This window comes from Odocoileus virginianus, chromosome 12 (genome assembly GCF_023699985.2).
Source record: "Odocoileus virginianus isolate 20LAN1187 ecotype Illinois chromosome 12, Ovbor_1.2, whole genome shotgun sequence".
NCBI classification, from domain to species: domain Eukaryota; kingdom Metazoa; phylum Chordata; class Mammalia; order Artiodactyla; family Cervidae; genus Odocoileus; species Odocoileus virginianus.
This window is the reverse complement of record NC_069685.1, coordinates 49819253-49846391: the sequence shown is the minus strand read 5'-3', so window position 1 is coordinate 49846391 and position 27139 is coordinate 49819253. Positions and strand designations below refer to the sequence as shown.

The 27139-nt window shown below is 51.1% G+C and overlaps 1 protein-coding gene across 9 annotated transcripts in view; it reads left to right on the top strand.

The window, feature by feature from the left end:
* Nucleotides 1-27139, top strand: part of CUX2 (cut like homeobox 2) — a 287416-nt gene that overhangs the window by 251006 nt on the left and 9271 nt on the right. For 8 of the 9 annotated variants that reach the window (XM_070475190.1, XM_070475187.1, XM_070475188.1 and 5 more), the window contains 14 exons: nucleotides 95-218; nucleotides 2539-2615; nucleotides 3487-3553; nucleotides 5021-5069; nucleotides 8809-8913; nucleotides 14240-14431; nucleotides 14533-14591; nucleotides 15254-15302; nucleotides 15375-15495; nucleotides 16600-17274; nucleotides 18241-18342; nucleotides 22676-23460; nucleotides 24267-24426; nucleotides 26336-26608. In XM_070475190.1, coding sequence (XP_070331291.1) covers nucleotides 95-218; nucleotides 2539-2615; nucleotides 3487-3553; nucleotides 5021-5069; nucleotides 8809-8913; nucleotides 14240-14431; nucleotides 14533-14591; nucleotides 15254-15302; nucleotides 15375-15495; nucleotides 16600-17274; nucleotides 18241-18342; nucleotides 22676-23460; nucleotides 24267-24426; nucleotides 26336-26608 — 2838 coding nt within the window. The remainder of the gene's footprint in view (nucleotides 1-94; nucleotides 219-2538; nucleotides 2616-3486; nucleotides 3554-5020; nucleotides 5070-8808; nucleotides 8914-14239; nucleotides 14432-14532; nucleotides 14592-15253; nucleotides 15303-15374; nucleotides 15496-16599; nucleotides 17275-18240; nucleotides 18343-22675; nucleotides 23461-24266; nucleotides 24427-26335; nucleotides 26609-27139) is intronic. The other variant, XM_070475185.1, reaches the window with a different exon arrangement.

Below are 27139 nucleotides of genomic sequence, written 5' to 3'. Positions count from 1 at the left end.
CCAGAACCACTGATCGATCTCGTTTGCAGAAAGTGGCTCTGGTCGTCACGCCGCTCTCAGCAATGGGCAGTTTTCCCTCTTCTTCTTCCTTCAGAGCAGAGAGAGGGGACGTCACCAGCCGGGCCCACGCTGACCGAGGCGAGCCGCCTCCCAGGCATTCCCAGCAAAGCCCTCCTGACAGAAACTTTGCTGCAGAGAAATGAGGCAGAGAAACAAAAGTGAGTTGGGAAGGATGGGCGGGCCCCTGCTGCTCCACCTGTCTGGGTGAGGGGGCCTGGAAAGTCACCCCTGCCAGGGCCCGTGGGGAATCCAGATGCAGTTTGAAGATGGAGATGCCGGCCTGCGTTCACACCACGTGTCAGCAGCTCAGTGACCTGCCCTGGGCCGGTCACACCACCTCACTGAGCCGCAGTGTCCCCATCTGGAAAATGGGGCTAATGGTGGTATGTTAGTCATGGTTCCCCAGAGAAACAGAACCAGTAGGATTTTTTTTTTTTAAATTAAGAGTTGTATTTCCAGGACCTAACTCACATGATTGAGGCTGGCAAGTCTGAACTGGTAGAGCTGGCCAGCAGGCTGGAAATTGTCAGGCAGAAGTCAGTGCCGGCTGCCATCTTGAGATGAAATTTCTTCTTCAGTTTTGTTCTTAAGACTGTCGACAGCAACAACAAAAAAAAAAAATTAAAAAAATTTTAAAAGGGGGATTTCCCTGGCGGTCCAGTGGTTAAGACTCTGAGCTTCCATCGCATTGGCACAGGTTTGATCCTTGGTTGGGGAACTAAGATCCCACATGCTGTGCAGCATGCCAAAATTTTTTTAATTTAAAAAAAAAAAAATTAAGACCTTCAACTGATTAGATGAGGCCCACCCTGTTGTTGCAAATAGTTTCCTTTACTTAACATCAACTGATTGTAGATGTTAACCCCATCTACAGAATCCCTTCACAGCAATACTTGTATCAGTGTGTGTTTGCATAACTGGGTACTATAGCCCAGCCAAATAGATGTATAACACTGACTGTCACAGGCCATATCAACTCCTAGTCTGCCCTGAGAATGAATGAAATGAGATGGTGCCTCTGCATGCTTAGCTCAGTGCTCACATGGCACATGTCAGTAAATATTTGCCTTTACAGTTAGTGCAGTGTTGATAAAATATGCATTCTTAAGGCCTTTCTAAGACAGTTTCTTGATGATCATTTTTTCATCCCACTTATTTATGGAACCACCTACTGTGTGCCAGGCACTGTTCTAGGGAAGAGCAGTGAACAAAATGGACAAAACTCTCTGCTTTCCTGGAGTTTACTTTCTTATAAGGAAGACACAAATAAAAAAGATAAATAAGTAGTGTACTAGATGATAAAGACTGTGACAACAGATAAAACAGAACAGGGAGCAGAAGAGACGGGCTGAAGTTTTCAACAGAGTGTTAGAGGAAGTCTCACTGGGAAGGTGTTCTTGTTCAGTCGTGTCCAACTTTTTGCAACCCTATGGACCGCAACACACCAGGCTTCTCTGTCTTTCACTATCTTACAGAATTTGCTCAAATTCACATTCATTGATTTGGCAGTGCCATCCAACCATCTCACCCTCTGTTGCCCCCTTCTCCTCCTGCCCACAATCTTTCCCAGCATCAGGGTCTTTTCCAATGAATCGGCTATCGCATCAGGTGGCAAAAGTATTGGAGCTTCAGCTTCAACATCAGTCCTTCTGATGAATATGCAGGGTTGATTTCCTATAGAATAGAGTGAGCAAAGCCCTAAGGAGTTGAGGGAGTCTTGCAGGCATATGGGGCAAGGAACAGTCAGTGCAAAGGTCCTGAGGCAGGAACGTGCCTGATGTGTTTGAATGGCAAGGAGGGGAGAGGGCAGGATAAGATCAGGGTAAACAAGGCTCCTTCCCTGGAGTCACTGAGCCAGAATAAGGTAAGGCTCAGGCTTTGCATAAACCCTCCCCCAGCGCAGTGAGAGAGGTCCTCTTTCTCTGATGAATTGCTTGCCTCACACCTGAGTTAGGCCACAGGGGGCTGGCAGGGCTTCCCAAACTCCTGCCACAGAAAGTGAAAAAAATCACCTCTCCAGGGGACAATAATAGTAAACAGTGGTATTGTGGGAATTCTGGGGGCTGGGCACCATGCTGAACACGCCTCATAATACCCACTGAGGCAGACTCCGTCACAAACCCCATTTTTATTATTATTTATTTATTTTTGGCCACGTTAGACGTTCGTTGCTTTGCACCAGCTTTCTCTAGTTGCAGCGAGTGGGGGCTACTCTTCATGGTGGTGCTTGGGCTTCTCTCTGCGACAAACCCCATTTTACAGATGAGGAAATTGAGGGCCAGAGAGGCAGAGTCACTGGAAGCTTAACTGGGCCTCAGCTGTAATGGAGGCCGCACTGTCAGCAAAAGAGCAGGGCAGCCAGGCGCCTGCGTGTCATGTCTCAGGACTCATTAAAAAGACCCAGGTGCAGGTTACAGGGAGAGGGTGAGGGTACAGGAAGCCAGGCAGGGCTGGTCCCCACGCCAGGTGTTTTCACAGGGGCCTTCAAGAAGTACAGATCACTTTGGCAGCCAGACTGGGGGAAGCCGAGGAGAAGATCAAGGTCCTACATTCAGGTATGTATGTGGCACGTGTCCCCTGCCCACACAGCACCCCGGCCAGTCAGTCCAGGAGGTCCAGTGGGGGGAGGAGGGGGCAATGACTCTAAGAAGACAAGAGGGCAAGAAAGCCGTTCGGGAAGGGAGAGGAAAGACCTGCATTGCCCCATGGGGATTGGAGCTCCAATTCCAGGTGTCATGCTACTGTGAAAAGAGGGTTTGAGATAGAATTAAATCAGGGGCAGCAAATGCAGTGCCCACTGGGGCTGGACAAGCACCCAAGCCGGCTGGATCAGAGAGTGAAGTCAGGAAGAGGGGAGGGGTCTGGGTCAAACTGGGGAACCCAGGCCTCATCTAAAGAGGCGGCCGTTGCTGAGTCTCAGCCAGGCGCTGCTCAGTACGGCCAGTCCCTTCCGCTCTCCTCAAGAAATCAGAAATCTGGAGTTCTGTGGGAAATCCTTATTTATCATGCATGTACCTATTGACTTTGTTGTTCGTCCTTGTCCCCCTCACTTCCAGGCAAGACCTCAGGGTGGGTAAGCTCATGGAAGGATGGCCCCACCTAGGTCCTGGAGTGACCTCAGTGTGTTAGGGGCTCATACCCCGGGTTCTGGCACTGACAACCCCCTCCACTTACCTGGGTCCCCAGAGACCAGGACTCCCAGAGAATCATGTCATCTGCCCTCCCCACCCCGGCCACTCCACAGCCCTCCCACCCGCTTGAAGCCCTTCTAGGAGCAGGAAACTCACTCACTGTCGCCAGTTCCGAGAGGAAAATCTTTGCTCACTGCCCCAAGCCTCATCCTGCCTTCTGGGCTCTGCAGAAGGGGGGAGAGTCCCCCCGCCCTGGGGGCGGAGGACCTCACCCTGGCGCTCTAATCTTTCTCAGCGTTAAAGGCCACGCAGACAGAGCTGCTGGAACTGCGGCGGAAGTACGACGAGGAGGCGGCGTCCAAGTAAGTGGGCGCCTTGCTGAGGGGTGCCTCCTCCCTCTGAGCCTCCTCCCTCTGACTCTGCCGGAGGCACTCGTTTCACACCCCGTGTTCCACACTCGCACAGGCCCACAGCTGTTCACCAGTCACTCGTGGGGCCGTCCACGCACCACAGACTCTAAAGGACATTCTGGGTTGCCAGCCCAGCCCACTCGACTGCTCAGAGGCTTCTTGCCCCATCCTCCTGGGGCTGTCCCCACTCCCCAACTTCACAAGCCAACCCCCAGGGCCAAGTGTCATCTTCAGTTATTCTGGGCTCAACGTTTCTTCGGGCTCTAAGACATCACTTAATCCTCAAACACAAATAGTTAGCACCTACTGTTTACCCACTGCTATGATGAGTCCTTGGAGGAAACATCAGACCATGGTCCTGTCCTCAGTCAAGGAGAAGAGACAGACACTAGCGGAGGTACAGGAATAAATTCTCCATGCGCAGACACTGCTGAGCACTTACTGTATGCCTGACACTGCTGGGGGCACATAGTAAATGCTACGAAGGGAAAAACCAGGAGAGCAGCAAGAGAGAATGACAGGGAGAGGTGGGTCCTGTCATCCAGGGTAGTCAGGGAGGACTTCCTGGAGAAGGTGACCTTCAGAGCGAGACCTCAAAAACGAGAAGGTGATGGCCTCATGAAGAAAGCTGGGAAAGGTACTGTGGGCAGTGGGAACAGCTTTTGCAAAAGAAGGCCTTGAAGCAGAACATGCATGCAGCACAAGTGTGACTTTTAGTCACCACATGTTCCCTGCAGACCACCCCCTACCCCTCACTAGACAGGGGGGCAACCGAGGTGGATAAGGCCTGTCCTGATCCTCTAGGCCCTGCCAACCCAGAGGTGTGGGGAGGCAGTGAAATAAATGAGGGGAGTTGAGGGAGGCCTCCTAGGAGAACACTGCAGCTGGGCTTACAGTTCAGGACCTGGGGACTTCCCTGGTGGTCCAGCGGTTAAGACTTCGCCTCTCAGTGCAGAGTTGTGGGTTCAATCCCTGGTCAGGGAGCTAAGATTCCACATGGCCCACAGTCAAAAAACAACAACATAAAACAGAAGCAGCGTTGTAACAAATTCAACAAAGACTTTAAATAAAAACGGTCCACATCAAAAAAAGTCTTAAACAGAAATAAAGCTCAAGCCCTGTCCTCTTGAGGAAGGCCTCAACAGAACTAAAGGCTGGAGGTGTAGTTCGGTGGCAGCATCAGAGGGTGGACCCCCAGTTGGGGGTGAGGGGTCAGACTGCCTAGAAGGGGCCCAGTGCTAAGGCCCCATTTTCATTTCCCCACAGCCTGACCTCTTCAGTAGGAAGGATGGAAGGCAGCCTCCTCACAGCCTCCATCGCAAGACCGTTGGGTTGGCAGGGGCTGGGGAGTTTCAGGAAGGGCAGGGACCCTGGTGCCTGCCAGAATCCCTTCCTCAGGGCCTCATCTTTCTGTCTCAGGGCAGATGAAGTCGGCCTGATCATGACCAACCTGGAGAAAGCTAATCAGGTGAGGAGATGTTTGCCGGGGCTCACTGACCCAGGGTGGTGGGAATCTCGGGCTGGGTGGAGGGGAGGGAGCTGAGCGCAGTCAGTATTCATTGAACTACACGCCATGCTGAGCGCTGGGGCTAGGAGATGTCAGAGGGACCCGGCCCCTGAGTTCCTGGACAGACAGAATGCTCAGAAATAGAGTGATGCAGGTAGCAGTCATTGAGGAAGGGACATCTGACCCAGACCCAGGACAGGGAAGACGTCCCAGGGAAAGGGTCATTGCGCTGAGACCTGATGAGTAACTGGAGCCTGCAGAGGGATGGATTCCAAGCACACGATGGCCCTGGTAAAGGCCGAGAGGCAACCTGCAGAGCACGAGTGCCCTTCCCCGTGAGAGAAAGGCAGAGCAGGGACCAGGGGTCCAGGCCCGCCCCCAGGCTAAGCTGGGACATGGGTCTCTCCCAACCGGACTGAGGAGCCACGTTCCACAGAGCCCGGGGCAGTGACGAGGGACAGGCCGGGGGCTGCTTCCCTCCCTCTGTCCCCACCTGGGGGTCTCCGCCAGCCTCCGCACTCGATCCCTAGCCGATCACCAGCCGAGCGCTGGGTGGACCCCAACCTTCCCTGGGGCTCCCGCATCCTCATCCCAGCCCGGGTCCCTGTAAGTCCTTGAGCTCCTCTGAGTCTCAGTTTTCGCATTTATAAGTGGGGTTCCCGCATCCTGCCTCCCTCTGGCTTCAGATGTGTTGCCGTCTGTGGGGCAGAGTTGGGCGGGACTTTGAAAGGAGGTAGGACGCGGCCGTGAGGGTTCAGTCTGGAGTCCTGCGGGCCCGCCACACCTCTTCCCCTGCCCTGCGACGCCAGCAGCCCGAGCCGTGGCCGGGAGGGGTCAGCAGTGCAACAGGGCCGGCGGTCATCTCCCTGGGGGTGGTGGGGGGAGGCCTCCTAGGAGGGCCTCTTGAGGTGGGTTCTAAAGCCCAGGCACTGCCCTCCCGAGGAATGGAAGAGGGCACAGCAGAGGCAAAGGCCCGGATGTGGGGCTATGGGGGCCCAAGGACCGGGTGCTCCCTCCTAGAGGAAAGTTGGGAAAGAATAACATTTTTTAGGTTCATTTTTTAAGTAGGTAATCCATTTACTTAGTTTAAAACTGAAAAAGCTCCATAAGGGCATAGTCGGGAAACTCCTTCTCCCCTCCCTCAACTTGCCCCCGGTCCCCCTCCCCTCAGCAGCCTCCGTTACCGTGTCGGGGTCTCCTCCCAGAGAGGCATCCACAAGCCCATGATATCTATTCTTACCCCTTTTTAAACAGAAACAGTAGTTACCAAGTGCACCCTTCTGAACCTTGCCTTTTCTGTGTATGTATCTTAGAGCTCGTTTCGGATCCGTGTGTAAGGCAGGTCCTTCATTTTCACAGCTGTGTCAACGTTACCGTCATCAACTAACCCAGGGGAAGGCAAACTGTCCGTAAAGGACCTGAGAGTATATTTTAAGCCTTGCAAGTTGCTGTCAGAACTGTTCAAAACTTTGCCACGGTAGAGTGACAGCATAGACAATATGGAAGTGAATGGGCGTGACTGTGTTCCAATAAAGCTTTATTTACATAAACAGGCAGCAGGCTGCATTTTGCTGACCTCTGATCTAACTCATACCCTTTTGGTGGTATTTCCAGTATTCTAACCGTCATCCTTAATACTGCAGGGAATAACCTTGTACAGATATCATTTCATACATAGCCAAGCCACTACACAGGGCAAGTTCCTAGAAGTGGAACTGTTGGGTGAAAGAGCCGGGTGCTTATAATTTGGCAGATGTGGCCAGACTGGCTTCCATGGGTTTACCAGGGGGTTACACCCCCTTCAGCAAGATGAGAGGGCCTGTTTTCTCATAGCCTCGCCAGCACCATGTGGCATCAAACTTTTGGATTTCTGCCAAACAGGCTTAAGAAGAGAGATCTTAGAGTAGTCTGAATAGGAAGCATTTTTTATAATGTTTCTTTTTTCTGAGTATAAAACAAAATCTGCTCATTATAAAGTATTGAGAAAAAAGGACATGTCACCGTATTAGTCTTTAATATCTGTATTTATTAATACTATCTTAAATATGAGCAAGAGGATTCTGGAGCAGGTTATTATTACTTGCATAGTAAAAACCATGCCAGTTTTCCCCCGCTGTTCCCCTGGGGTGATGAGCCGAGAACCAGATATCCTGCATGTACCAGGGTTTGTGCTATAGGCAAGGGATGCCCCCAAATATGAATCCGGGTGGTTGTATAGGAGAGGAACCTTCTGAGAAAGGGAGAGAAATCTGCTCTCAAGTATCTTCATGAACAGAAGGGCGAGGATCCTGGGTTTCTAGCATTTGGAATGTAAATACTTCTCTCCAGGGGAAGATGAAACTAGTAACTTTAAATTCATCTTTACAACCCAGAGGATGTCTTCATGGTCTGGATCTTGTGCCCGCTTGAAATGTCAACAGGCATCTCCCAGGAGGTGGATCTTTGGAGTTCTAACTAGCTGATCAGTCATGTGTTGATATTTACAAGGCTTGTCTTTTAGCCCAGACCTCAGGTCTTAGTCCCACTTACTCAGAAAGCCCTAACTGTGTGGAAACATAAAAATGTTTTCTCTACGACCCCACATACACCCAAATCCTTTCCCCAAGCAAAGCTGACTCCTAACTCGAACTATTTTTGAAACAAGGCAGGATACCATAAATAAACAAATCATTTTAAAGATAAATCAACAAAACGTGTGCATAAATGTGTGTGAGTCTCTGTGCACATATAGTGGGCACAACATACTGATTGCTGTGATCAGTGTATAAGTTAAACTTAATCACTTGACCTGCATCACCAGCTGGGGGTCAAAACACAGCTGCAGCTCTTTTCATTTTAATAACAGTTCAAGATTCCATCCCTGTTGTTGTTAGTAAAGGGATCCAGTTACTGACATATTTGTATGGGTCAGGCATCAAGGTGGGATACTTAATGAATTGTATTTTACCACATCACTTATGTGCAGAACAGACTTATAAAGTAGTTGCGCATATCATCCCCATTTTGCAGACAGGGAAACTGAGCCCAGGGATATGAAATTTCTTACCCAAGGTCACACAGCCAGAAAGAGATAAAGTACAGATGTCTTTCCAGGCCCCAAGTCCACATTGTTAACTTTTGAAAGCCTCCTTCCAGGCTTTTTTCTTATAAATTTTTGAAGAGTTAAGATTCAGTTTGGTCACCTGTGGCATTCTGATTTTAAATATATTTCAATGCTCCTCTACAGTAGTTGTATTTCATGGCCTCCATTTCACAAACGGAAAACTGAGACCCAGAGAGGGGAAGTAACCTGCCCAGGGACCTGCAACAGCTTGTGGGCTTTGGAGCCAACCTCTGCAGACAGTGCATGGCACAGGAGCTGGGGAGAAGCTCTGGCCTTTTGACTAGCCAAGCCTGAAGTGTACTTGGCAGACAGAAGTGGCCTGGGAACATGCAAAAACTTGCCAGACTCATCAAGACAGCACCTCCCTTCCTGCCCTAGTGGAGTGGGAACGTTCTAGCTCCTCCTGGAGTCCCAAACACACCAGGGGAAACCAGAGCCAACTCAGGGGCCCAGGACTCAGAAAGTTGAACCCCAGGTCCTCAGACCTGCCTCCCAGCTGCTGTCTGAGACAGTGCAGGGGAGCAGAGGGGGGCCAGGTTGGGATCCAGTGTGGCCCCCCTCACCTCTTAATCATACCTGCCCCCTTCCCCTCCCCAGCGAGCCGAGGCTGCCCAACGGGAGGTGGAAAGTCTTCGGGAACAACTCGCCTCCGTCAACAGCTCCATCCGCCTGGCCTGCTGCTCTCCTCAGGGACCCAGTGGGGTAAGGATGGTGGCAGAGCCAGAGGGAAAAGTTGGGAAAGGCCATGTTTGTGGTTTTGAATATGTGGGTGACATTTTGTGGATGGACTGTGTGCATCTTCATGAAATTGTGCACATGAACGGGCCTGGGTCTTTTTGTGCATACAATGGGCATAACATCTTTATTACCCAAAAGTCAATGTGTAGTTAAATATAATTATCAGTGTCATGACTTGCTTCGCCTGCTGAGGGTCAAACACAGCCACAGCTCTTTTTACTTTTCAAGCTCAAGCTTCGTATAGCTTGAGTCCATATCCTTTGGAGTTTAGTCAGTTCAGAGAGGATCATTCTTATGCTAGTGGCCCAGCTGGAGCAGGGTAGGAGGTTGAATTTGGGCTGTCGAGCAGCAGTGCAGTTTTGATGGCTGCCACCAGGTGTCGCTGTTGACCCCACCCCACCCCACCCCACCCCCCAACCCCAGGTCTTGACCGGCTTGGTGGATGTGTGGGGCCACATACCAAGAGCTGAGGTGGACACTTATAGGGTGATTCTGAGGAGGTCTCCCAACCAGCCACGTGTTACAAAGAATCAGGCTATAGTCATCAACCCTGAGATTCCTTTGTTAAGTCAGTTAGGGCATCTTTATCATTCCTTTGGTTGGTGCCCCTTTAAGGTCCTGGGGACATTTCCTGCCAAGGGATTTTAATCAGCACCACCCCAACCTACGCTTCTGTCATGTAATAAGAGTCTTCATTGTTCCTCTCCCAGAAAGCCTGACTTCATTGTGTAAGTTGGTCCTTCTTCTTTCCATATTCCTGCTTATCAAGGAATGAGATCCATGTTGTTGTTGCTGTTCAGTCACCAAATTGTGTCTGACTCTTTGTGACCCCATGTACTGAGGCCCCCCAGACTTCCCTGTCCCTCACCATCTCCCAGAGTTTGCCCAGGTTCATGTCCACAGAATCGGTGATGCCATCCAACCATCTCATCCTCTGTCGTCCCCTTCTCCTGCCCTCAATCCTTCCCAGCATCGGGGCCTTTTCCAATGAGCTGGCTCTTCACATCAGGTGGCCAGAGTATTGAAGCTTCAGCTTCAATCCTTCAATGAGTATTCAGGGTTGATTTCCTTTAGGATTGACTGGTTTGATCTCCTTGCAGTCCGAGGAACTCTCGAGAGTCTTCTCCAGCACCACATTTCAAAAGCATCAATTCTTTGGCATTCAGCCTTCTTTATGGTCCAGCTCATGTGATTCATGATTGCTTCCGTAATAACAGGTCTGCTCCAGGATGATTTGCAGTCTCCATCCATGAACCTGAAGAGGCCACAGAATTTTCATTTCACCTGACACCCTGTTACACAGACCTGTGTGTCTGTATCTTTCTATTTAAGTATTTGAATGAGTCTCTCTGAACATGTGTTACTGTGTATGGGTGTGTGTGTCTGTGACCTCTGGGCAAATTACTGTATCCTTAATCTAATTGTGCCTAGTTTCCTCATCCGTACAAATAAGATCTGCCTATAGGGTTATTGAGAGGATTACATAGCGTTCAGTTTATAATCTATGCTCAATAAACATTTAATGCAATGTTATTATTAGTAGTGTGTTTGGGGTATGTCCAGGGTGTTTTTGCCCATGTGAGCACGTGGTGTCTGAGCACATACATGTCTCTGTGTGTGATGATGACGTGTCTCCTGTATATCTCTGTGTGTGTGCTTGTCCACATGAGCACCCCGCCGGTACATGTGACTGTGTGCTGTGTCCATAGTGGTGTCCACCTGTCCCCATGTCCCCAGGAGGCAGTGTGTATGTTATCAGCGTGCTTGATGTCTGCACGACCCAGAGAGTGAACTCCAGAGAGACTGAGAGCGAGAGAGAGCTCATGAGGATGCCTCAGAGAGAGTTTGCCAATGGTTCTTAATTAACCCCCGTGGAACCCAGCAAATGCCTGTGCTAATCAACCACGGGAAACTTTGCTGGTTTGGGGGGTGAGCTTTTCTGAGCACAACAGTGGCGCTCGATGCTAATTAATTTAATGTGTTAATGGCATCCGCTTCCTGTTTTAATTGGCATTTATCTCCATGGAAGAATAGCTGGGGCTGGTAGTGGTCGGTTGTGTTTTTTTTTGTCCCTTTGTAATGCTGCTTAGATTCGTTTGTAACTGAGCTCAAGGACAGCCTGACTTCAGGTCCTCTCAAACAGAAACCTCTTTATCTTCATCCAGGGCCATTTCCTAAAACCTAGAGAGGCCATGGGGCTTGGCGCTGGTGGCAAATTAGGGTGACGAAGGAACCACCCTAATGTGACTCGTGGGTGCAAGATCTCAGGTCTAATCCTGTGGGTCCCCTGGGATGGGAACATCCCCCCGCTGGGGTGGGACCTGGGTCTGATTTAGAAACCCAAACCTTTGTCTGTGCTGTTCTATGGCCAGGAACACCCTATCACTACCAATTCCTCATCCAACTGACTACTTCCGCTTTTTGTTCCTTCTTAACAAATGTTTTATTGAAGTATAACATCCATAAGGGAAAATGTGCACAAGTGTACAGCATTTGGAATTTTTCAAAGTGAACACACTCCTTAACCAGCATCCAGATCAACATTTCAACACCTGGAAGCCTCCTCATGCCCCCATCCAGGTGCCACGCCCCTGGGGGAGCCCCTCTCCAGACTTCTAACAGCACACGTGGGTTTTGCCTGTTTTGAAACATATATTTTTTTTTCTTAGGAAATCTTTCTGTTTTAATTTTTAAATTATGAAAGTATGATAACATTGACAGGAGACTTGGAAAATACAGAACAAAGTTACATATAGCTCCACTATATATTATGTTTTTTTTAAGTAGATAAATTAAGATTTTTAGTTAGAGTTTCAATATCAAACTCTCAAACATTGATAGAATGAAAGTGAAAAGTAGAAGCATACAGTAGACCTGAAAAGCACTGTGAACCAATACAACATACTTAAGATTTATACAGTTTTCACACAACAGCAGGATACAAATTCTATTCAAGTTCCTATAGACTATAAACCAAGAGACACAGGAAAATATCCAGGGACATAAAGTGCAAAAATTTCATCATCTAAAGGTATTGAAATCATACAGAGTCTGTTCTCTTATCACTGTGGCATTATGTTAGAAATCAATATCAAAAGGTATTTGAAAATAACCCTCATATTTTCAAGTGCAATGTGACATTTACCAAGAGAGATCTTTGACTTAGCCATCGAAAGCCTAAGGAAAGTTAAAAGACTGAAAAAACACAGAAGCTGATGGCAGAGAAGAAAGCATTTAAATGAGAAATTAATATCAAAGATTTTTTAAAAGCTCCGTGTATTTAGAAATTAAATGTCCACTTTTAAATGATGGGTGTTGATACCTGATCTTAATAGAATCACACACACACTTCGGTATCTGGCTTCTCTGGGTCCATGTCATAGCTGGGAGAGCTATCCATGCTGTGTTACCAGTAGTGTGGATTATTCATTTCTGTCGCTGTCGAGTACTCCATTGTCTGAGTATTCCACAACCTGTCCATCCACTTTCTGGGGGTTTCCTGTTTGGTGCTCTTACAGAGAGGGCTGCTGTGAACGCGCGTGTCTCTGTCTTGGTGCACAAGTCCCTGCGTTTCTCCTGCATATATTCCAGTGACTGAAAGCACCAAGACTTAGGGCACCATATGTTCACCTTTAGTAGATTTGTTGTTCAGTCACCCAGTTGTGTCTGACTCTTTGTGACTCCTAGTGTTGCAGCACTCCAGGCCTCCCTGTCCCTTACCGTCTCCCAAAGTTTGCCCAAGTTCATGTCCATTGCTTCAGTGATGCCATCCAGCTATCTCATCCTCTGATGCCCTCTTCTCCTTCTGTCCTCAATCTTCCCCAGCATCAGGGACTTTGTCAGTGAGTCAGCTGTTTGCTTCAGATGACCAAAATACTGGAGTTTCAGCTTCAGCATCAGTCCTTCCAACGAATATTCAGGGTTGATTTCCCTTAGGATTGACTGGTTTGATCTCCTTGCAGTCCAGGGAACTCTCTGGAGTCTTCTCCAGCACCACGGTTCGAAGGCATCAATTCTTCGGTGCTCGGCCTTCTTTACAGTCCAGCTCTCACAACTGTGCATGCCCACTGGGAGGACCATAGCCTCTGCTTTTCAACACACTATCTAGGTTTGTCGTAGCTTTCCTGCCAAGAAGCAAACGTCTTCTGATTGCATGGCTGCAGTCACTATCCGCAGTGATTTTAGAGCCCAAGAAGAGGAAATCTGTCACTACTTGCACCCTTTCCCCTTCTATTTGCCATGAAGTAATGGGGTCAGATACCATGATCTTAGTTTTTTTAATATTCAGTTTTAAGCTGGCTCTTTCACTCTCCTCCTTCACCCTAAACAAGAGGCTTAATTCCTCTTTACTTTCTGTCATTATAGTGATATCATCTACATATATGAGGTTGTTGATGTTTCTCCCATCTATCTGGATTCCAGCTTGTAACTCATCCAGCCTGACATTTCTCATGATCTGCTCAGCATATAGATTAAACAGAGTGACAGCAGATAGCCCTGTCGTACTCCTTTTGATCTTGAACCAATCAGTTTTTCCATACAGGGTTCTAACTGTTGCTTCTTGACCCGCATACAGGTTTCTCAGGAGACAGGTAAGGTAATCTGGTATTCCCATCTCTCTAAGAGCTTTCCATATTTTATTGAGCCACACAGTCAACGGTTTTGGCATAGTTGATGAAACAGAGGTGGATGTTTCTCTGGAACTCCCTAGCTTTCTCTGTGACCCAGTGTATGTTGGCAATTTGATCTCTGGTTCCTCTTCCTTTTCGAAACCCAGCTTGGACATCTGGAAGTTCTTGGTTCGCATACTGTTGAATCCTAGCATGCAAGATTTTAAGCATGACCTTACTAGCATGAGAGATGAGTGCAGTTGTCCAATGGTTAGCACATTCTTTATTGCTACCCTTCTTGGGAATTGGGATGAGGATTGACATTTTCCAGTCCTGTGGCCACTGCTGGGTCTTCCAGATTTGCTGACATACTGAATGCAACACCTTGATGGATGTTTAGTAGATGCTGCCAAGCAGTCTTCCAAATCACTAACTTGTTCTTGAACTTCATTGCTGCTTAGACATACCTTCCGCCAAAGCGCTTTCTCCGAGCAGTCCTTCTCCCTCCAGATTTCATTTCAAGAAGAGAGGGAAAGACATACAGGCACGTGGGACCAGCTGAGCAAAGGCTCAGAAGTGGGAAGGGCCTGATTTGGGGTGGGGAGGGGGATACTGAATCACTCTGGGGGAGCACCCTGCCCCACCCCTCCTGGCCCCTCCAAGCCCCTCTTTGTGCCCAGGATAAGGTGAACTTCGCACTGTGCTCGGGCCCTCGGCTGGAGGCTGCCCTGGCCTCCAAGGACCGGGAGATCCTGCGGCTGCTGAAGGATGTGCAGCATCTCCAGAGCTCCCTGCAGGAGCTGGAGGAGACCTCCGCCCACCAGATCGCAGACCTGGAGCGGCAGCTCACCGCCAAGTCTGAGGCCATCGAGGTAGGTCTCGCGGGAGGAGATGGGCAGACGGGAGACGGGGTGGGTGTCCCCCCGGCAGGAGGACGTGGACCAGCCTCCCCTATCTTTGTTTGTTCTTCTAGAAGCTAGAAGAGAAGCTCCAGGCACAGTCTGACTATGAGGAAATTAAAACAGAGCTGAGGTATTGTGTCGGGTGGGGCCCCACACACCGCCAGACCCTCTTCCCTGGCAGGAGGCTGCCTGGGAAGATTGCCAGGGGCCCTCAGCAAAGCTCATCATCTTCCTCCCTCCCACCAGATCCCGCTTTGTGGTACCCTGTCTCCTGTCCGCTGGCACCCTGGCTATCAGACCCAGTCCTTTGCCATCAGGAGCTGCCTGTGGGGAAACAGCCTTGTTGGTGCTGTTGCAGGGCGGGGGTGGAGCACGGGAGGCGTGAAAGTTAGTCGCACAGTTGTGTCCAACTCTTCGAAACCCCATGGACAATATAGGCCACCAGGCTCCTCTGTCCATGGGATTCTCCAAGCAAGAATACTAGAGTGGGTTGCCATCTCCTTCTCCAGGGGATCTTCCCCACCCAGGGATGGAACCCGGGTCTCCTGCCTTGCAGGCGGATTCTTTACCAGCTGAGCAGACCAGCTCAAGCTGCACCCCTCCAGGTGGAGCAGACCAGTTCACAAGCCGCTGCTTCGGGCCTGTTGTCCACTGAGTCCCATGTTGTATGAGACCCAGGGGTGGGGTGGGTGCTGTCCAGGAAGAGGAGCAGGTGCTATGCCTCTCAGGAGGCCTCTCCCCCAGCCTGGGGACCCAACTGGCCTCACACTCTCCCTCCGCTTTCTCTGGCAGCATCCTGAAAGCCATGAAGCTGGCCTCCAACACCTGTAGCCTCCCCCAGGTGAGGGTGCCCACCACCGTCCCTACGGGGCAGGCTGCCCCCAAGAGCGCCGCACCAGCCATGCCCTCTCAGCCCTGCTTCTTGTCTCCTCAGGGCATGGCCAAGCCCGAAGACTCACTGCTCCTGGCAAAGGAGGCCTTCTTCCCTGCACAGAAATTCCTTCTGGAAAAGCCTGGTCTTTTGGCCAGCCCTGGTAGGGGAGGCGGGATGCCCTCGGGGCTGAGGGGCTGGGGTGGGAGCTGCCCGTGGGTCTCCGGCCTCCTCCACGTCCTCAGACCACTGTCTTTAACACAAAGGGCAGGAAGATGATGGGTAAAAGGCAGGCACGTTGATTGAGCGCCCGCTGCATGCCTGGGGCTGAGCTGGTGGCCATCCACGGCTAAGCCAGTGGGCGACTGTCCCCTAAGGTGGGACACATGGAGACACCCAGCTCACTCAGACCCTCCCAAGGTCCCCGGAGGGCTCCCTCACGCCCCAGCCTTCGCAAGCCGCAGGGAGAGATCACAGGGGTCAAGGAGGGTGTTCACACCAACCCTTAGTGCAGACTGTTGGGAAAGGCCTGCCTTCCCCAGATCGCCCCTTCTCCCCACACAGTGGCCTCGTGAGCTTTCAGCCATGTGGCCTCAGCCACACATGTGCGCTGTCTCCACTTCCGCATCTGTGAAATGGGCAGTTACTGGCCCCATGAGGTGCTGGGCGGGTAGATAGGAACACACAGACAAGGCGCACGGGGGGAGCACTTGGGGAGTGGGCCGTCCTGCTCCGGGATGGGGATGAGTCCTCCCCGGGCAAAGTGCTGGGCCCGTAACAGGTGCTCGGCTAATGCACTTGGTGGGCGGGTTACCCCAGAACTGGCCTTTGGCCCAGGCCTTGCAGAATGGGGATTAGAGAAGGGCGAGGGGAGCGTGTGTGGCAGAAACACCAGTGGCGGTGCCTCACGCGGTCGGACGCCTATAGCACTTCTCCCCACCCCTCCTGCCCTCTCTCACTTCCTCTCCTTCCAAATCTCTTTCTGTATGTCTCTCTGCCTCTCACTGTCTCTCTGCCTCCCCCCCTCTCTCTGAACCTTTGTCGCCTTGTCTTTCACTCTTTCTGTCTCTGTCTGTCTCTGCCTTCTCCCATGTTATTTCTCTCCACCTATCTCCCTATCTCTGTTTCTCTCTGTGTCTGTCATTATTTCTCTCCCTATCTCTCTGCCTCTCTCTCCCCATCACTGTCTACCTGTGTTTTCTGTCTGTCTCTCCTCTCTTCCTCTGTCTGTCTCTCCTCTTTTCCTCTGTCTGTCTCGGTGTTCTAGAGGAGGACCCTTCGGAGGATGATTCCATCAAGGACTCTCTGGGCACGGAGCAGTCCTACCCGTCCCCTCCACAGCTCCCACCACCACCAGGGCCTGAAGACCCCCTGTCCCCCAGCCCAGGGCAGCCCTTGCTGGGCCCCAGCCTGGGCCCTGATGGCCCTCGGACTTTCTCACTGTCCCCCTTCCCCAGCCTGGCTTCAGCAGAGAGACTGACAGGGGAGACCCTGCTGTCCAAGCACATGATGCCCCCGACTGCCTTCAAGGGGGAAGCAGGAGGCCTGCTAGTGTTCCCCCCAGCTTTCTATGGCGCCAAGCCCCCCGCGGCCCCTGCTACCCCAGCCCCTGGCCCTGAGCCGCCCGGGGGTCCTGAGCCAGCAGAGGGGGGCGGGGGCAGCGTGGCCACGGCAGGGACTGGAGCAGAGGAGGAGCAGCTGGACACGGCGGAGATCGCCTTCCAGGTGAAGGAGCAGCTGCTCAAACACAACATCGGGCAGCGCGTGTTCGGCCACTACGTGCTGGGGCTGTCCCAGGGCTCGGTCAGCGAGATCCTGGCCCGGCCCAAGCCCTGGCGCAAGCTTACGGTGAAGGGCAAGGAGCCCTTCATCAAGATGAAGCAGTTCCTGTCGGACGAGCAGAACGTGCTGGCGCTGAGGACCATCCAGGTGCGGCAGCGAGGTGGGTGCTGGCCGAGGGCCTGTCTCAGCCACCCGTGTTCTCAGCCGTCTCCCCGGGCCAGCCCCGGGCGTGGGGCTGTTGAGGGCTGAGGACACGGCTCGCAGCTCAGAGCCGGAGTCTGCCCCCTCCCAGCTGTGTGACCTGGGGCAAATGACTTTGCCTCTCCGTGCCTCAGTTTCCTGCCTGTGTAAAATCAGGGAAACCATCCTCAATCCCTCCCTCCTGGGGCTCCCTGTCCCGTGCATCCAGCTGGTGCTGTGGTGCAGTTCAGGCTGATAATACCATTATCAGGGAGAGGCCGGGCCCCTGGGGCTCCCTCAGCACGTACCCCGTAAGCACTTCCAAGCCTCAGTTAACCCATCCATAAGGCGACCGGGGTGACCCCCCCCCAACCGTGACAGACTCAGTTTTTAGAGTAATCCATGTGAAGGGCCCAGGTTTTGACCCCACAGACACCTGAGTTTGTGTCCCAGCTCTGCCATCATCTGCTTGGTGACCTCAGGCAGCTCTCTTTAGCTGCTCTATGCCTCAGTTTCCCCATCTGTCAGCCTCCTAAAGAGAGTTAAATGAGCATAAAGCATGTAATAACTCCTTGAGAATTGCTAGCTATTTTCTTTTCTTTCCTTTTGTTTTTTTTTGGCCACACCTTGGGGCATGTGGGATGTTAGTTCCCCCACCAGTGATCGAATCTGCATCCTCTGCCGTGGAAGCACAGAGTCTTAGCCATTGGACCACCAAGGAAGTCCCAAGATAACTGTTCACTTTGATGGTGGCTGCCCTCATTGGGTTTTGTTGTTATTTCAAGCTGAAATCTCTTGGGGGTCCACAGTTTGTCACACGGACTCACAGTCTGGCTCTCGCTCTCCCAGCCCTGGGAGGAAGACACCAGCCTGTCACCCTGCCCAGCACCAGGGACTGACCCCCAACATGCAGTCCCTACAACAGATGCCTCCTTTCCTCCCCCAGGCAGTATCACCCCAAGAATCCGCACGCCAGAGACCGGCTCGGATGACGCCATCAAGAGCATCCTAGAGCAGGCCAAGAAGGAGATCGAGTCACAGAAAGGGGGTGAGTGTGGCCACAGCAGGTGAGGCCCGAGGCCTCCAGGGCCTATCCTGAGCAGGAGGCAAGGCTGTGTCCACCCCAGAGGGGATTCCAAGCAGGTTTGAACCTCTTTTCCTTTTTCACAACCTGCAGCCAAGTGAGGTCTAGGCCTGAAAAGTACCAGATCCATTATCCAGTATGGGAGCTATAAGCCATTTAACTACAGTTAAGTGAAATTGAAACCTCAGTTCTTCAGCCACAGTAGCCACATCGCACAGGTGACATCACTGCCGAGTTCTGTTGGGAGTGCTGCTCTGGGTTGCTTCAGGAGGCCCTGTGATCGGTTTTCACCAGGCGCTTGTCAGGCACCTAGACCTGAGCCTCACCATCTGACCATCCACCTCACCCTCCCTGCACTTGTACTTTCTGGTTCCCAATGAGATGCTGTTCCCCCAACTTCCTCCCACCTCTCCGACCGTACCTCCTCCACTTTCCCAGTGGGTGCCCACTCAGAACTCAGTGATTAAAAACACCACAGATTGATCATCTTACAGTTCTGGAAGTCGGAAATCCAAAATCAGCCTCACTAGGCTATAGTCACGGTGTCGGCAGGGCTACATTCTTTCTGGAGGCTCCTGGGGAAAATTTGTTCGCTTGTCTCTTTCAGCTTCTAGAGGGCATCCAGATTTTCTGCCTCCTGGGCCCTTCTTTCCTCTTAACATCATAGCATCTTTAGTCTCTCTATGTCTCTGTCTCTATCATCTTTCTGCCTCCCTCTTATAAACACCATTGTGATTTCATGGGGCTCACCCAGATAACCCAGGATAATATCCTCATCTCAAAATTCTTAATCCTGATCATATCTAAAAATTCCCTTTTGCCATGTGAGGTAACATTCACAGGTCCCAGAGGTTGGGATATGGATATGTTTGGGGATCATTATTTAGCCTATCACAGTGTGCTTTCTCCACCAGCCCCTCATGGGGTTCCCCCAGAACTCCACCCCAGGCCCTCTGACTTTCTTATTCTTCTTTTTTTTCTTATTCTTCTTAGATGAGTTAATTCACTCCTGGAAGTTTCAACAACCCTAACCCTAACCCCGTCCGGGGTTACTTTTTTCAAGCTCATCCATCCCCCATCCCACCTGCCACCAGCCTAGTGAGCCATCGTCATCGCTTGCTGGGACTATTGCAGTAGCCTCTTTACTGGTCTTGCCAATGACCAGTCTTGCTGGTCTTTCTTTACTGGCCTGGGCCCTACTCCAGCTCATTCTCCACCCAGAGGCCACAGGGATCTTTCAAGAGGACCACATGTTCATGTTACTATTTGAAATCCTTCCATGGATCCCCATTACCCTCAGGATAAACTCTTATTCCCCAACAAGGGCTACAAGCCCTAGTATAGTCTTCAGACTCCTCTTGACCCCTCCATGCCTCTCACATGAACTGTTTATGCTCATGACCATCCTCATTCCTATTCTCTGTGCCCCTAATGCCATCTTCACCCCAGCCACCTTTCTGTCCGGCTCCTGCTCCTACTTTACAACTCCACTCAGAAGTCATCTCCTCCAGGAAGCCCCCAAATCCATCCTGGTGGATTGGAATCCACCCCTCCTCAGATCCCCCATAATGACCCGTACTGTTTGGTGCAATGGAGCCTGAGTGACTTGGCTGCAAATTTTGCCTCCTCTATATATTAAACAGTGTGCTCTCTGGCAAATTACTTAGCTCTCTGTGCCTTCATTTTCTCATCTTTAAAATAGGTGCAGTATTTGTATTCCCTTTTCAAGGTTGTGTGAGGATCAAATGACATCAGGCATGGCAAGCACTCATCTGGGGTCCAGTATGTAGAAGGTGCCTGCCCCTGGAAAGTTAGCTGTCTTCATTACATTATGTCTCCATTGTTGCATTTATTCATGTTACAAATGACTCTGCTGATGTGGCTGTCCCTCCCACCAGTGGGGGATGATTGCCACCAGGGACCTCTCACCTATCACATCCCTGCATCCAGCATGTGTAGTACAGCCAGTGTAGACCACAGCTCTCAGAATTGGATGCCGGCTTCAGCACTCCCACTCCATTTTACAGTATCTGCTCCCCCCTGGTGGTGGCTTGGGGCAAGTGTCCCTATTCCCAAGTCTGCTGCTGGAAGCCGCAAATTTCCCACGGACCCCCCTTTTCCTCGTCCCTGGAAAGGAGAGAGAGAGATTAACCCTGCTGGGATCCTGCACTGCCACACCCAAATAATCTGCTGAGCCCCGACTATGTACACACTTAGTTATGTCTTCTTGGTCCATTCTGGTAGCAAAAGAGGCAGTCATTCAGTAAACGTTAAATGCCTACTGTGTGCTGGACAGAGCTTACACATGTAGATGAGACACAGTATTGGGGTGAAAAGAACCATGAGAAACAGCCTCATCTCACTCTCCCACTAAACAGGACAGAGGCCAAAGAGAGGGGGACATACTCACAGTTATTCAGAGACCAAAGGAGAACACGGGTCTCCTGACTCCTTGTGCAGTGCTCTCCCACTGGGAGGTCTGAATCAAGGTAGCAAAGAAATTAAAAAGATATCACAGAGGGAAACCTTTGCTCGAGTGGCCCAGTCAGGAGGTTTCCATTTAGGGTCTGTGAAAAGTTCAGCAAGAGGAAGAGTGCCAGGTTATCCCCCGATGTCCCTCATCGAAGTAAAGACTAAGCAGGGAGCAGTTAGCATCCCTCTGGGAAGGAAGTGAATGTGGCTGACACTAACGTGGGAGCTCTGCTTTTGGGGAACAAAGGAAATATTCAGAATGGGAACAAAAATTTATATGCAAGCTATCTCTTTATTGTTGTTTCCAACAGTGACAAAGTAAAAATAACCTAAGTGTCCAGCATTGGGGGGCTGGGTAACTAAAGCAGAGAGTATTTCTTCAGTGGCACATGCAGCCATTAAAGTTGGAAGAACTTCAAATCGTAGGAAAAAACACTCATGTTGATACTAAGTGGGAGCAAGCCAGGCCACACTGCCACATATCAAGTGTGACCATCCCGTGCATGTAGTTAGAAACCAGATTGGAAGGGAAAACCTGGGAAATTTTCATGTGATTACCACTGAGGGAAAGATCAGAGGGGATTTTCATTTTCATATTAAGTTTTTGTGCATTGTTAGCTCTCCAGATAGACATGTGTGACTTTTTTTAACAGAGGGGGATTTCTTGGGCCATGCTCGGCCTCTGTTGCTTTGCGTGGGCTTTCTCTAGTTGTGGTGAGCAGGGGCTACTCTTCGTTGCGGTGGCTTCTGTTGTTGCGGAGCACAGGCTCGAGGGTGCTCGGGCTCAGTAGTGGTGGCACCCAGGCTTAACAGCCCCACAGCATGTGGAGTCTTCCCAGGCCATGGTTCAAACCTGTGTCCCCCACTTTGGCAGGCGGATTCTTACCCACTTCACCACCAGGAATGTCTGCTTTTTTTTTTCTTGAGGTAAAATTCATATGACATAAATTTAACCATTTTAGAGTGAATAATTCAGTGGCATTTAGTGCCTTCACAATGCTTTGCAGCCACTGTTTCTGTCTAGTTCCAAAACATCTTCATCACCCCCAAAAGGAAACACTGCACCCATTAGCAGTCACTCCTCACGCCTCACCTCCCCTGAGCCCCAGGAAGCCACCAGTCTGTTTTCTGTGTCTGTGGCTCTCCTTGTTCTGGATATTTCATATGAGTGGAAACTGTACAACAGGTGGCCTTTTGTGTCTGGCTTCTTTCACGTCACGTAATGTTTTCAAGATTCCTCCACATGGTATCAGTGCGTCATTCCTTTTATGACTGAATAGTATTCCATTGCTCTATTGCTTTTTAAGTGGAAAAAGCAATAGAAATTATTTCTAATGGAGTTATGAGGATCCGCGGGGTGTAGACTGTACGAGATGGTAAAGGAAGGGCTGTGCTGATCTAGGTTGGTCCAGGGTTGGGGAGAGACCCCAGTGCAGGAAAGGCCACTAAGAGAGCAGAGGGAAGCACTGTCCTGCTGTTCCTTTGTGTTTGCCACTTGTAGAATTTTCACTAAGTAATGCATTGTTTATTTGGCTTGCTTTGCCGCTCAATAGAAAGCAGGTTATACTGTGTGTCCCCTTCTGGGACTTCCTTTTATTCGCAAAGGTGGATCACAGCATGTGTAAAAGCAAGTCTTCTTCTAACGTTACAGTATCCCCATCAGCGCTTTTTCCACATAAGCTAAAATCTCAATGTCCACCTGGTTTTTATCCCCAGATGCAGAGGTTGCCCCCAACACTTCACTGGTATAAATACTGTGCTGTCTTTGTCCTTCAAGCCATGCCCTGTCCACGGGCCTCCAGCCTCCTTGTCCCCTTTCCTACAGGAGAGCCCAAGAACTCAGCAGCCCCGCTGAGCATCACCAACGGCACAGCCCCTGCCAGTACCACCTCGGAAGACGCCATCAAGAACATTCTGGAGCAAGCACGCCGCGAGATGCAAGCGCAGCAGCAGGCCCTGCTGGAGATGGAGGCCGGCGCCCGGGGCCGCTCGGTGCCTCCCTCGCCCCCAGAGCGGCCCTCACTGGCGGCCGTGAGCCAGAACGGGGCCCCGACGCTCGTCAAACAGGAGGACAGCGGTGTCGGCAGCGGGGGAACCAGCAGCAGCGGCACGCAGACCTCCCTCACGGTCCTGTCCCCCGCCGCCTTCGTGCAGAGCATCATCCGGAAGGTCAAGTCGGAGATCGGCGACGCCGGCTATTTCGACCACCACTGGGCCTCGGACCGCGGCCTGCTCAGCCGCCCCTACGCCTCTGTCTCGCCCTCACTCTCCTCCTCCTCCAGCTACTCCGGCCAGCCCAATGGGCGGGCCTGGCCTCGTGGGGACGAGGCCCCTGCTGTCCCCGAGGACGAAGCGGCGGGGAGCGAGGACGAGCCCCCCAGAGTGGGCGAGCTCAAGGCTGAGGGGGGAGGCCCTGAAGGGGGCGGCGGTGGGCGCCTGGCCTACTACCCAGCCTACGTGCCCCGCACGCTGAAGCCCACCGTGCCGCCCCTGACCCCCGAGCAATACGAGCTCTACATGTACCGCGAGGTGGACACCCTGGAGCTGACGCGCCAGGTCAAGGAGAAGCTGGCCAAGAATGGAATCTGCCAGAGGATCTTCGGGGAGAAGGTGAAGATGGTGGGGTTTGCCCCTGGAGGCTCAGGGGGCCTGGAGCCACGGGACCCGGGTAGGGAGGACACCTATGCCGTGTCCATGGCCTGGAAAGAAGGGTGTGTGTGAGTGTGTGTATGTGAGCAAGAACTGAGCAGAAGCAGGATTCAGACCCAGATCTGAGTGACCCCAAAAGCCCTTTTTCCTGTCCCTGGGCAGTGGGGAAAGGGGAGCCACGGACAAGTCTGGTGTTCAGTTCTGTGGTTTTTAAAGTTGTGAAAATAAAGTTGTGAAAAGCTTCCATCTGGTTAGGTGATAGCCACCTACCCCCCTCCTCCAGTAACCTTCAACCTTCCCATGGTCCATTCCACTAAAGTGTTAAGGCTCAGCCCAGCTTGGAGGAATGGGAAACGCAACATTGGAAGGCTTCCTGGAGGAGGAGGCGCTTAAGGGGTCTTAAGAGTCCAAGTAGGATTTTTAGATGGGCTTCCCTTGTGGCTCAGCTGGTAAATAATCCGCCTGCAATGCGGGAGACCTGGGTTCTATCCCTGGGTTGGGAAGACCCCCCTGGAGAAGGGAAAGGCCACCCACTCCAGTGTTCTGGCCTGGAGAATTCCGTAGCCTATAAGGCAGTCTGGAAGGGCACTGCAGGTGGAGGGCGCAGCACAGGCCCACAAACAGGCATTCGGAGAGTGAAGATCACGTGAAGGCAGCCCTCTCCTCTCGGAACAGGAGTGAGCAGTGGGCCTGAGGGTCTGGGGAGGAGAGGTGGAGGGGGTGGCCAGGACCTGCTGACCCAGCCTTCCCGCCCTGCCCATCCCCAGGTGCTGGGCCTGTCACAGGGCAGTGTGAGCGACATGCTGTCCCGGCCGAAGCCGTGGAGCAAGCTGACGCAGAAGGGGCGGGAGCCCTTTATCCGCATGCAGCTGTGGCTCTCAGACCAGCTTGGCCAGGCCGTGGGCCAGCAGCCCAGCGCCTCCCAGGGTGAGTGCAGATGGGGCCCCGAACCGCCGAGAGGCCTCACTCCTCCAGTCTGTGCTGTGGCTTCACTGCCCAGGTCTCCGTTCCCCTGCCCCACCCCACTGCTGCCCGGAAAGAGTCCTGGTTGCTCCTAGTTGGTGTCCCTGCTCCCCTTTCATCCTTCCCTCAGCCAGACTGACCTCTAGGTGGCGCCAGAGTGCCTAGACTGAGCGGGAGTGGTGGGCTGGGGGTGGTGCCCACCTTACCATCCGGAGTCAGATGTCTGCTGATCGGTCTCTTTTTGCCAGCAATCCAGCTTGCAGCCTCAGAATCCTTCTTCGCACCGAGCCTTTGGGTTTATATTAACAAATTTCCATCAGGCACCAGTTAAATACATTGAGGAAGAATCCCCTTCACTGGATGGTGCCCTGTGGACCAGCACAGGATTTCTAAACACGCACCTCCCCATTAGGGACACGTCCCCAGGCATGTCCCCTGCCCTCCCTGGACTGTCCAGCCGCTCAGCCCACGCTGGAAAATCCAGTGAGTGAGTGACTCTTGATTCCTCAGGAGGTGACCCCCATTATCTCATGGAGTCCTCTCTATGGCCCTAAGCAGGGTAGTTGCAAGTATAGCACTGCTTGTATTATTGGCCCCATTTAACGGGTTCAGGAACTGAGGTTCGATAAAGTCATCCTACCCAAGATACCTTCTAAGTGGTTTTCTAATATGTATTTGCAAAAATGTCTTATGAAAAATGTGGTTTTAGGGTAATTACCATTTTATTATAGTGAGACTATTAAAGCTGTATTCTCACAGCAACTGTCAAGTATATATATATATAATAGCATTAACTACAGTCACCATGCTGTGTATCAGATCCCAGAACTTACTCGTCTTATATGCATCTTTTCATTACATTATTATTGATTGCTCTGGGGACTCACTGTATTTTACTTACCTAACTCTGGCAGTTGGACTTATCGGTCATTGCCAAGTCCTTTTTTTTTCCTCTTAACTTTTAATTTTGATGTAATTTCTAATTTACCAAAGAGTTAAAGCAGTAGACCAACCAACTTCCTATATCCTACATACCGATTCACCAGTTAGTAATTTTGCCATATTTATGCTCTTTCTCTCAATCATTTAAGAGGTTAATTGAAGACAGCATGTCCCTTTACCCCTAAATATTTCAAAAGTATTTACCAAGAATGAGAAATTTTACAATAATACTATACTGCTATGTAACCCACCATTTATATTCCAAGTTTCTTCAGTTGTCCCAATAATCACCTTTATATAATTTTATCTTTCCCTGTCCAGGTCAAATTCAGGATCACTTGTATTTAGTCATCATGTCTCTTTAGTCTCTTTCAATTTGGACAGTTCTGCCTCTCCCTAAAGTTTTTTAGTTTTGACGTTTTTGAAAACTGGAAGCCAGTTATGTTATAGACTGATGCTCAGTTCAACTTTGTCTGATGTTTCCTCGTGGTTAGATTCAAGCTGTGCACTTCGGGCAGGAATATCCCAGAAATGTTGCTCTGTCCTTCTCAGTCCATCATATCAGGAGTCACCAGCTGTTGATTTGTCCTGTGATTGGAGGTGCTAACTTCAATCACTAGATTAAGGTGGTGTTGGCAGACAGCTGTACTTGTAAAGTTGCTATTTTTCCCTTTGTACTTAACAAGTATCTTGTGGGGAAAAAAAATAAGTATCTTGTGGGGAGATACTTTGGGACTACGTGGATATCTTTTTCCTCCTCCAACTTTCATCTACTGGTTTTCATAGCCAGGATGGTCCCTGCCTGAGATTTTACTGTGATAGTTGCAAAATGGGTTGTTGCCAACAGACTATAACAAACAAGCCTGCCCAAACCATGCATGTCTATGCCAGATTGCAGTAACTGCCTTCTCTGTCTCTCTGCGGCCCACAGTCAGTCCCACTGAACCAAGGTCCTCGCCATCCCCACCCCCTAGTCCCACGGAGCCACCGGAGAAGAGCTCCCAGGAGCCCCTGAGTCTGACTCTGGAGGGCAGCAAGGAGAACCAGCAGCCAGAGGGACGCTCCAGCTCATCACTGAGTGGGAAGGTTTACTCGGGCAGCCAGACTACAGGGGGCATCCAGGAGATTGTGGCCATGTCCCCCGAGCTGGACACGTACTCCATCACCAAGAGGGTCAAAGAGGTCCTCACAGACAACAACCTAGGTACAGGGTACCGGGAGTCAGGGATGCTGCCTCTTGCCCTGCTCGGCTCCCCCTTGCCTTAAGGAAAGACCATGGTGAGATCCCAGGCACTGGGGTCCCTTCTGCACGTGCTGCTCAGCCCTGGGCCACCCAGGGCCCCCGGGGAGGCATCTGACTCTGAACTGGGTCTCTAGAGTGGACAGCAGGGAGGTCAGTATGCTGTCCTCCTCAAGTTCTTAGCCCACAGCTTTCAAAACTTCCTTCCAGGAGGACTTAGAGAGTCCCAGTAAGATTCTAACTCAGTCCTCATCCAACGCTGGGGTCCAAGGGAGAAATCTGGATTCTTTAATTTTTTGAATCACAAACTCCTCCACGTCTCAGATGGGAGTCAAGTCTCCCTCCCAGATTCACACAAACCCCAACTTTTCACTACAATTTCTATAATAAAAATAAGGTATCACTATTTGAAAATGCCAAACAATACAGAAAAAAAAAGTTAAAATTTAAACAAATAAAATCTCCCCTAACCTCCCAGTCATATGCCACAGTTTT